At 37.7% G+C, this 10735-nt stretch overlaps 1 protein-coding gene across 1 annotated transcript in view; it reads right to left on the bottom strand.

The window, feature by feature from the left end:
• Positions 1 to 9613, bottom strand: part of RNMT (RNA (guanine-7-) methyltransferase) — a 21666-nt gene extending 12053 nt beyond the window's left edge. Inside the window, exons 1-6 of the mRNA XM_009586931.1 lie at positions 9336 to 9613; positions 6941 to 7073; positions 5323 to 5445; positions 3937 to 4052; positions 1799 to 1980; positions 1033 to 1197 (exon numbers count right to left, since the gene is read on the bottom strand). Of these exons, the coding sequence (XP_009585226.1) occupies positions 1033 to 1197; positions 1799 to 1980; positions 3937 to 4052; positions 5323 to 5445; positions 6941 to 7073; positions 9336 to 9596 (980 nt within the window). The 5' untranslated portion in view covers positions 9597 to 9613. The remainder of the gene's footprint in view (positions 1 to 1032; positions 1198 to 1798; positions 1981 to 3936; positions 4053 to 5322; positions 5446 to 6940; positions 7074 to 9335) is intronic.
• Positions 9614 to 10735: the final 1122 nt, after the last annotated feature.

The raw sequence follows: 10735 nt of genomic DNA, 5'->3' as shown, positions 1-10735 counted from the left end.
TCTTTCTAGAATTTGGTTTTTTAGTAAAGACATTTAGGAGTCTTACCACCACAAACTGTACTTTTTTAAATTAAGACAACAAAAATGTACACAGAAGTCATTTACAAACATTTTAATAGAAAAACGTCTCTTCTCTCAACACACAGAAGTAAGTTCCATTTGAACTTGCAGATAGACTACGCTACTTTCCCTGCAGTATCATCACCCTGTCACATCAGATATTATGGATATATTTAGAGAACCTCTTTCTACTAGATTTAGTGCCTTACATATCTCAATTATATGTAGACATTGTGGTCATACAACACTGAAGTTACAGGTGTCAGTGACAGATGCTGGTATTTTTCACAGAGAACTATAAATGAAGTCTGTGAAAATATACAGGTTTGAAGGGAAAGCTTAATATTGTTTAACAACTATACTGAGCCTTAATGGTAGGAAAAACCCCAGCATGGAAACATTTGTCTGTACCTCAGAAGACAAGCTGGGAAGGGCAAATCTGAATTCACACAGAGGTAACAGCAAAATGTATGCTCACAGATGAAGAAGATTTAGAGGAAGAAAAAATAAGTCATGGGAAAAATGCTACGAACATCCAAAGAAAGTCGGAGAAGACAAGAAAGAGGCACCATGATGAAGAGGACATACAAGAAGGCTTGCTGAAGAACTAAAGAAAGGTAGAATGAAACCCCCAAAAAAGTTAATCTTAAAGAAGAAAAAGTTGACAGCACTACAGGTTTGCTGACAGATCCAACATATCAGATACAGACATTCTTGTGTGAGACCTAGTTTAAGTCTTCACAGCTTCTGACCAGAGCACCTTCAACTGAGTGCAATGGACAGACTACAGTTGTGGATGGAAATGCAAGAAACCTCCTTAATTTGGAACAACCACAAAAAATGAAGAACTGAAAAATATAAGAAAGCCAAAATAAAATTTTCTGCAAGTATTATGCAATGACACAGAAGCTAAACAAATGCTTATTATGTTTCACAGCTTTCATTGTGTAATGAATTCAAAACTTAACTTACTCTTCCAGTAATGGAAAGTAAACCAAGAACTCGGGGACATCAACCACTTCTTCCAAGTGGAAATCATACTTGCAGCCAAACAAGGGATATTCTCCCTTCTTTTCAAATTTTACACTGTACACCTCATTCCCAAATGAATTTGTTTCTGAAGCTTCAAGTCGCTTTCTATAAAATGAGATATAAACAAACATTAATTGACCGGTTATTAATTTAACAGGCAGAAAAAACTATGCTTAAGAGTCCTGAAAGTGTTTTTCCCAGTACATCCAGTGATCTCTGTAGTTTCCCGCCTCCCTTATCTAATAAGGCAATGAAACAGTGAAATGAAGAGAAGCAGCATACTAGGTTTTAACAGTTCATCATTCCTATATAACATACCGAGGACTAAATGGACCTAAAATATTAACCTTTAGTCCAGAGACGGTCTCCATGGACAAGTCAGGCTTCTTGGAACAACCACTGCATAACCCTGACAGTTATTGCCCAGGCTGTGGCTACTTTGCCACTATTCAAGTCGCTACAGAGGGTTTATTTATGAAGATCTATACTCTATACCAGAAGAGCCATGGGTGCAAGAGACAAGGATTAGTACAGGTTTACCTGTTCAAGTCAAGTTCATGAGTGAGGTTTTCCTGACTAGAATCTGAAACTGTTGCAAAAAACTTGCTTTTGTTTGCACAAACATATCAGAGCATGGTAAGAACGACTATCACTTAACAATGCTTCACAGACTTTTGAAAGACTAATAGAATATAAAAGTACTTACACAAGTTCAAAGCTATTTGGAGTTGTGCCAATGAAATACCCTCCAGGAGAGAGGTTCCCACAAGCATTTTTAAGCATCATGTCAGCCTGCTCGTATGTCTCAAATGAGTAATGGTAAACAAATTGACAGCTGCAAATGTCAAAGCGCATATCTGGATCATTGTATTTGGAAGACAAGAGATCCTGAAACAAATTAAAGAGAAAAAAAATTGTAACAAAAGCTACAGAAACAAGCATGATGCACTTACATCTTCCAACAAAATACACTACTTCCATAATTCTTTGAAGTTTTTCCCTTCAGCCCCCACTCCTTCACAAGTTCAACAAGAACTAGATGAAAAAGGTAAGAGTAAGATAAAGTCCTCTGCTACACAGAAAACGGTACATAACATTTGGGAACAACAAGAATACACATACACATTTCAAAGTTATCACGTCCTCAAATTCTTTTCATATTGTCAAGTTACACCACTACACCTTAAAGGCCAAAACCCAAGGTTAGTTACCTAATAGTTTCCAGAGATATTTTACTGCCAAGGGTTTATAACCGGCCACCGTTTAGCTGGAAACAATTATTATAATAAAATGAATTTTCAGTTTACTAAGTCTCTGTAACGAGAACTGACCCATTAAACACATAATTGAGAGGAGGAGGGGTTGTTTTAAATACAGCAAATTGCCTGCCCACCAAATTGTATTTGTCTGTATTCTCACACACGTACATACATGTCTACCAACGTACCCCTCCCCACCCCAGACCAAGTAACCAGTAACTCTGAAGAACTTGGAGCCCTTGAAATTTGTCAGGCTAAAGTTAGCCACAGTTTGACCCTATACTCAGCAGTTCTCTAACTCTTCTTGATCAAGCTTCTTTTATACAATACTAGTAAGCCACCATAAATAACACAGGAGCATACAGGTTCTCCCCAAGGCCCATGATATGCATTCTGTACTTAAAATATTTCATACTTAACAGTTCTACCCGAGTTTCTCTTCTCTCCCAGACTTCCCATCCACCCACTCACTCTCAGTCTCTATCAGTTCATGCCACATACTGTCAACGTGCTGTATGAGGCAAGACAAAAATGGACACTTCATATACCCATAGCAATTTTATCTGTTCATTTACTCTCTCTCCGCATTTTGAGAGAGATAGATACAGGAAACTGAGAAACAAAGATAGGTGGAATTGGACAAGCTGTGAGAAGGAGATTTTGCATTATATGCAACATAGATGATAGAGATACAAAGTCAAGGAGATGAACTTTTGTGTCCATGGACAGACAGAACAGAGCGTGCAACAGAAAATACACGTGCATATAAGACTGAGCTGTAATAGCAACGTGAAAATATCCCTTTCTCTCCTGGCCACGGCCCTCTCCTCTCTTTTCTGACTAATTTTAAGCCAAGACGGATGACCTGGAACCTGCAACCATTCCTTGAATGAGAGACAACCAAGAATTCAAGCCAACAACCCTTCCTGCAAGGCTGGGAAGAACAGTTTCATGCTTTCCACAGATATGCTGGAACCAGGTAGTCTCTGACCCTCAGCCTGCATCAGCAGGGCACTCTCAGCCTGCATTTCTAGGAAGCAAAAGCAGCGATGGTTACAAGACTGTCTCCTAAGTCTCAGCGATGTATTCGGTATCGCTTCCAGACAGCCTAAGAAATCTGCTCTATCACAGAAGTTTTGAAGATATCTATTAAATTAATTAAAATGCTGCTAGAAAAAAAAGTACTGGGATAAGCAAAATGTACAAGTCAAATCAAAAAATGTCCCTTATTCATTCCAGTATAAAAACACATTCACCAAGATAGTTTCCAACATCCCATGCTGGCTCCCAGAACTGCAGAAGTAAGTCGTCATTCCCTTCCCCTTGTCAAGTGAAAGAAACTGAAAGCACCAGATTTATCATCTGAAAAAGACATTCAGGCTTCAAGAATGTTACAATGTAAAACAGTAATGCAATGCATTTAACTATGCCTCAGTAACCAGTATGGTTGATTCTCCTGATAGTACAACAATCTGATCTTAAAAAAATACATGCCCTAAATATTACAGCACTAGCATCACTTTCTATACTTGCTTAACACAAGAACATTAAATCTCCAAAATATTATAAAGCAAAGGAAGTGTACCTTGGTACTATCTGCTTGTATAAATTCTGCATCAAAAATGTGTTCATTATAACGACATCGGGCTTTCATGTCTTCATATCGCTGCTTGCACTGTTGCACAGAAATGTCAGCAATATCTAGAGAGAGAGAGAGAAATTTAAAAAAAAAAAGAAAGCATGTAAACTGCTCCCCAGACAAGAAAACTGGAATGATTACTGGAACACAGCAGATCCATTACATCAGGGATAAAAGTTGATCTTCAGTTACTTTGATGGGAACAAATGCTTTTATTTCCAATTTATGGAGAAGAAACTTAATTTGCAGGAGGTGTTTGGGACTATAACTCTTTGTCATTTTCAGCCTTTACGTCAGACAAAAGCTGTAATCTGAAAATTTGAGAAAGCTCCCATCCTCAAAAGTACAAAGCAAGCCTCGAAAATTTCAAGTGATGGATACTAGGTGATTGATACTAAGTGCTGGTAGCATTAAGTGTCTAGTATGCATTAGCTAAAACAGTTCAGCTACCAGAGCTTCTCCAAGAGTACTGAAAGCTCTTTATCTTCTTAAAAAAATACAAGATGTTGAAATGCAATTATTTATGATATATGCTGATATATTGCATCATGGGAATTTTTTTATTTTGTTTTTAAGTCTGTTCCTCTCTCAGATATAGTTTCACTGAATTACATTGAAACTAACAACATGCAATAAATTTACATGAGAACTTTGTAAGCAAATTCATTAACTGTATTTGAAGACTGCCAACTGAAAAAGAAAGGCAAGAAAGAACTGTAAAATGTAGAATACCTAGAATAATTCCCACTAAAGGAATTTTATGAAATTTTAGTATCTGTTAAATTTGAAGTTAAGTAATGCTTCCTCTGATTATCCTTGGCATGCTTTTTGGGAGAAGGGAAGATGGTATCTCCTTCCCAACATCTAAGCAAACTATTTAAATGAAAAATTATTTAATCAGACCATTTTTTGTCAAACCCCTGTGGGGTTTGTTTTAGTTTTTTAAATGTAACTCTTACGTGCATATTTTCAGAACAGTTAAGAACACTACAAAAGATTAGATTGAGAGAAAAGCCATAAAATACAAATGTCAATCTTTCCCCCAGTGTTACACTTCGCCTAAGACAATCTGTGATAATTGTGCGCTTCTTTACTGATAGTAGTTTTTATTTATGAGTTGAGCTGAAAACTCATTACATAGAAAATCAAAGATTCTTATATTTATGGTGGCAATCAAGTTGATGTCTTCAGATTAAAAGACAAACGACAGAAGCTATATCATTGCGTTCTTGGGCTTACTAAAAAAGGAAATAATAAAAGACTGGAGATGTGCTTGGTTTTCCCCATAAACCACTGGTGTACTTTCCCTGGAAAGTTATTGTGTCTTCTTACCAGTACAGACAAGTTTTTTAATTCTGCCTTTTTTCCATTTCAGTAAGTCTCCACCTTTGCCACATCCTAGATCCAAAACAGTTATATCATTCTTTTTCCGTCGTACCCGATCTATAAATTCACCTAGAAAAATAAAAAGGAAGAGTGCATATACAGGTCTCTCTAATTCATTTGTATTGTACAGAGACCCCTAAGGACCAAAAGGATTTGAGAATTTTAAAACATTTAGAACTTTGCCTGTAAGTCTTCTTAACATTACAGACTTAAATCTCTTTTTCTAGAAACCACTAATGATGAAAGCAACCACAAACTTTTAACACTATGGAGAAGATAATGAATATTTTCTGTGCTTAATGTGCTTTGCATGTAATGTGACTGGAGCTCTGAACTGTTCCCCTGGCAGACAAAGACAAAACTGCACATCGCTAAACAACTACCCCGTGCGTGAGTGGGGAAACAGGGTTCCCTTTCATTGCCATTATAATGAAGGCAGATGTTATTTGAAAGTATGGGAAAGCCTTTTGCAGAAGAGTAAAAGCCAATTAAATGCATCAGCCACAACTTTTCCTTGCAGTCACATTACAAAAATGCATAATGTTCTCCACTCGCTCTCCCAGGCCTTGCAGTAACACTAGCTACTTGTTTGCTGTCTTTTTACCCTACATATACCAATTTCATTTTCTCTTCTATCTCCACTCTGTCTAGATTATCTCTACTCTGACTGAAACTGGCATATTATGCAAAACACGTCAGCATGCTAGCAACTTTTCTTCACAGTAAGAGACATGAAATATGTTTGGATACAACCACTGTAACACCACACTACTGAAATTCATCTTGACTGAAAGGCTTCAACACAGGCTCCAGGAACGTCTCTATAAAAACCAAAATATTGTTTCTAACTGCTCTGATACAACACAACAAAGAGCAGCATGCTAAGACAAATGGTGCCAACATCACCTGGCATGGATCCCTCTTCAGGAATCTGTGGTGCTCTGACGGTAATTCTTTTCTTTGTTTGGAGATACCTGATTGTTTTGTTTCTTCGCTTTGGAATTAATTTGTGGGATAACAGACTTTGCCTTTTATAAAAAGCTGCCGATTCTTAAAGAACTACATGCTCTAGTTTTTCATCTTTTTAAACCGTTGACTATGGGTAATACAGAAAATATTTAGACATTCAAGTTTCCTACAGAACCGCTTAATCTAGACCTAAGGACAGACTCCTTTGGGAAAATGGCTATGAAATTATGAGAGATAGATTTAAACTACAAGAACAGCTCAATCTAACAAGAACAGATAGGTTCTTTATGATTTAAAGCTGTACCTTTCTCTTTGAAAATGTCACAAAGAAGAACGGTTTCCAGTATGAACTTTTTCTATTTTTCAGATCAGCTAATCTTTAAAACTTTAGCATATATTTGGCACTCCAACAATATAAAACACTATCACAAAGATTCAAAATAAAAATAAATACAGATATTTTATTGCACTTGAAGATCTTACTATGTATTAAGAGACAAAGTGCCAACATCAGAAAGCAGAAAAAAGTTACATTTTGGTACAAAAAATTAGTTACATTTTATTAAAGTCTACGCAATCAGTTAAGGAAGCTTACCAATGAGGACGCTCTTTGTCCAATTATTAAAGTTTCGGAGGTAGAATATGCGAGATTGGCTACGTTTTTCCAATCCAACTTCTTGAAGTTCATTATAATGCGCAGCTACAGCTTGCCCATGGCCTATCTCACGCTGTTAGAAACAAGGGAAGGAATAGACTCAAGCAATGAATTCTTTTTATTACTTTTTCATTTAATCAAAGGACCTGTGTTCACTTTGAGTATTTAAGAAAGTAAACAAGTAATACTATGAAGACCACCATTATTATATATATAAAAACATTTCCCGTAACTGTCCTGGTACTGACGTCAGTACTTCAATTATCACAGAGAGAACTCCCTTAAAAATTTAATCCCCTTTTCAGTTGGTCCAAGTAATTTCTGATGGGTGATGCCCAGCATCTTCCCTTCACAGAAATACTTAACTTTCAGTTCTCTAACACTCTCACCACCCCCAAAGAATCAGTTTCACTCCCCTTAAGCCTGGGATTGAAGAAGAGGATGTTCCTTCTCGAGGAACTTTAAGCTTCTTCAAAAATCCTGTTTCAGAAATTCAGTGTTTACATCTAACAGAAGTGCATAAACTGCCAATTTAACCAAAATGCCAACTAGCTCACGTCGCATAAAGCCCTGAATGGATGATCCCACTGCCAGAGCTTTAAACAGACCATGGTAAGGGAATGAGAGTGACAACTTGACAATGTATCCCATTTAATGCTTAACAGTTAGCTGTCTCTGGTTTAGCCTCAGCTGTAAATACTCCAAGAGATTTCTGTCTCATGTGACACAGAGAAGCAGTCTGCATCCAACTATTATGCTCCTAACATTTCTTCACCTTGAAAATAATCTTAAATTATATACATTAAATTAAAATAAATTATAAATAAAATACAAAATAACAGAACATGGAAAACCAACACAAATTCTCTGAGGCACAAAAGTGTTTGAAATAACAGTACAAACGAGAATGAAGAATTCTCAGTTAACACCCACAAACGTGCCACAAAGCCCCAGCCAGTATGAATTCACACAGCAATTAAAAGCATTCCCAACAGTTGACTACAAAAATCAACATCCCAATATCTTATTATTCAAATAGCAGTTCCTCAAGGAAAAAGAAGGCTTGACTGACTTTAATATACTACATGAATTCTTCTGTGTTTCATATAATTTCAGTAACCTTCAGAATGAACACAGACATACTTGTCTGGAATCTCTATGACCCCGTCATCTGTTTATTACCACACTCAGCTGACTGATACTAACAAATATTTTGACCATTTCTAGTCTTTTGTAGGGTAAGCACAGATAGCTCCCTGAATAGCCACTGAAGGTGACATAAGCTAGAATGGCTGACTTTGACAAGTGTGGGGGACATATTCATACAATCCATTAATGCATCCCAGCTGCTGCAAGCACAGTTGCAAACAACCAGCAGCAATAACATCTAGATGCTGGCAGCTGTGTCCAATGCAATCACCTCTCTACACCCTTAAGCTATGCAAAACCAACATATTTCTTGTCCACCTAAACCTTTTCCCAGAACTACCTTATTAAAAAGATGAAAGGGTTACTAACGTTTCTACCACAACAAAGGGTACCCTTTATTTTACCAGATTGCTTAGCCATAAATTAACATCCTGGAAAAATTCTGCACAGAGAAACAAAAGATTAGGTCAAAGACGTTTTCAAAATATTCTCCAATATCCCAAAAGGTCAAAATTAGACTGGATATTACAGCATCAGTTTCTACAAGCTCATATATAACAAAGGACAGCATCATATAAAACATTACCCTTTTCACCCTCCCAGTTAAAAGGACAAATATTTTCTGCTACTCTTGCAGTCTTAAAAAAAAAAAAAGCTGCTGTAAACCTTTCAGTACTTCACATTGCTAACAAATCATACTGAAATTATATCACAGAGGATGCAGTCTGTAGAGTTTTCTAAATTATACGACACCTTATTGAGGAAATTAAAGGACAAAATTATCCTATGGAAGAACCTGCCATGCACAGATTAACTACACTAACACACAGGATAACAACATACAAAACATATCAATTCAAGGTATGGGACTTGGACTAATGCCAGTAAACCCTACACTACACTACCAGATTGCCACCATGTAGACGATGGAACGATAATCTTAGAATTAGACTAAGCATGTGCTGAGATCAGTTTTCCTAACATTCTAATTACTAGCCCTCTTTCTCTTCCATTAAATCCCAGATAACTTCTGCACCTCTTATTTTGCTAGGAAGCTACCCACAAACTTTGACATTTGGTGTTTCATGCTTGTTCACATATGTTTAGCATAAATATTTTCAATCTTTTCTTGAGCTCAGGCTTTGAAACAAGGATTTGAACATAGCTCAAAATAAATGATACTCACTACTTTCTTAGGAGGTTCATCTTCAGGATCTAAATTCTTCCTTTTTGCTCTGCCATCCTGAGTAACGCTATCAGCTTCTTTTTCATTTTCAGTGGCGTGCACTGTACCTGAAGTTGAACTGTCACCTTCCCAACCAATACCTGAATCCGCCTCTAAAGTACGAGGTGTTTTCTCCACTCCTTCATCCAAACTCTTCTCCACTTCCTGTTCTTCTATCTTGGTTGTATCAGTCATTTTTGACAGGTTAGTCCCCTTGTCCATTGATCAGAATGGAAATCTATAGAGGGAAAAAGAAAAAAACCCACCAACTATTTTCAGTGTTGAATTTCACTTACTCATGGTTACGGTCATGACTTTCAATCATAATACTGGCATTATAAAAAAATAACATGCCTTTGCCCTAGACAACATATAGACTTCAAATTTGACTAGTTATTTAATAAAGACAACACAATAAAATATGTGGAATTTCTAAGTACTCTCATTATAATAAGATCAAATTAAAATAAATCTTTACTCTTCGTGTTTGAGTCTTTCTTAGCTATCCTTATTAACTGCAAAGTGCTACTGTTTTTGAGCCTGTAACCTCCCTTTCCCCCCCCAAAGTAACCTACAAATCACTTTATGTTTAGAAACACAAGCTGCCAGAGTCCCTCAAATTATAAATTCATTATTTAATCTGATATGCTTTCAAACGGATGCCCTCAAAAAAAAAATCAAGGTGATTTAAAAAGCAAATTTTCATAGTAGTTGTGGATTTTCAAGTTTACCAAGAACATCCACTATGCCTCAAGCTTCACTAATACTAGGATTCTTCAGCTGTAACTGCATTTCTCTGTCTCCACTTCACAAATATCTATGCAGTCGGTAGGATTGCGGATCACTGCTACAAAGCTCATTTAGTCTCCAGCACATCCCAGCCTTCCTTACAGGGAAGCAGGGCACCTACTTTTCAATAAAGCATAGGAGAGGGTAATTTGGCAACTCCTTTTCTAAAACAGTGGCCCATTTCAGTCTAACAAAAAACAGGCACATTCCACTGTCTCCTAAGGAGGGCCAAAACACGTTCATTACGTGGACAGCTGCACAGAGACCCCTCAGCTTTCCTCAAAACAGATGGCCTCCAAGTATGACTTGATGCTTCTGAGGCCTAAATCCACAAACGATCAGAGTTTCAGAACCAGCGACGGCAACCAGGTGCCCAGGGGGCAGCTCCTTCGGAAGAAAAGCCGGAGAGCTCCAACCGCCCGGGGAACGGCGGGCGGGACGGGACGGGACGGCGCTCGCCGCCCTGGAAGCGCAAAGAAGCGACCGACGCTGCAGCGCCACCCCGCTACCGGCCTGCGCCCTGAAGACCGTTAGCTGCGTCACGGGAGGGGGGAGGGAGGGGGAGAGCGCGT

Source organism: Fulmarus glacialis, unplaced genomic scaffold (assembly GCF_000690835.1).
Source record: "Fulmarus glacialis isolate BGI_N327 unplaced genomic scaffold, ASM69083v1 scaffold6331, whole genome shotgun sequence".
Classification (NCBI taxonomy): Eukaryota; Metazoa; Chordata; class Aves; order Procellariiformes; family Procellariidae; genus Fulmarus; species Fulmarus glacialis.
Note: the sequence above shows the minus strand (reverse complement) of the source record. Positions and strands in the feature narration are given on the sequence as shown.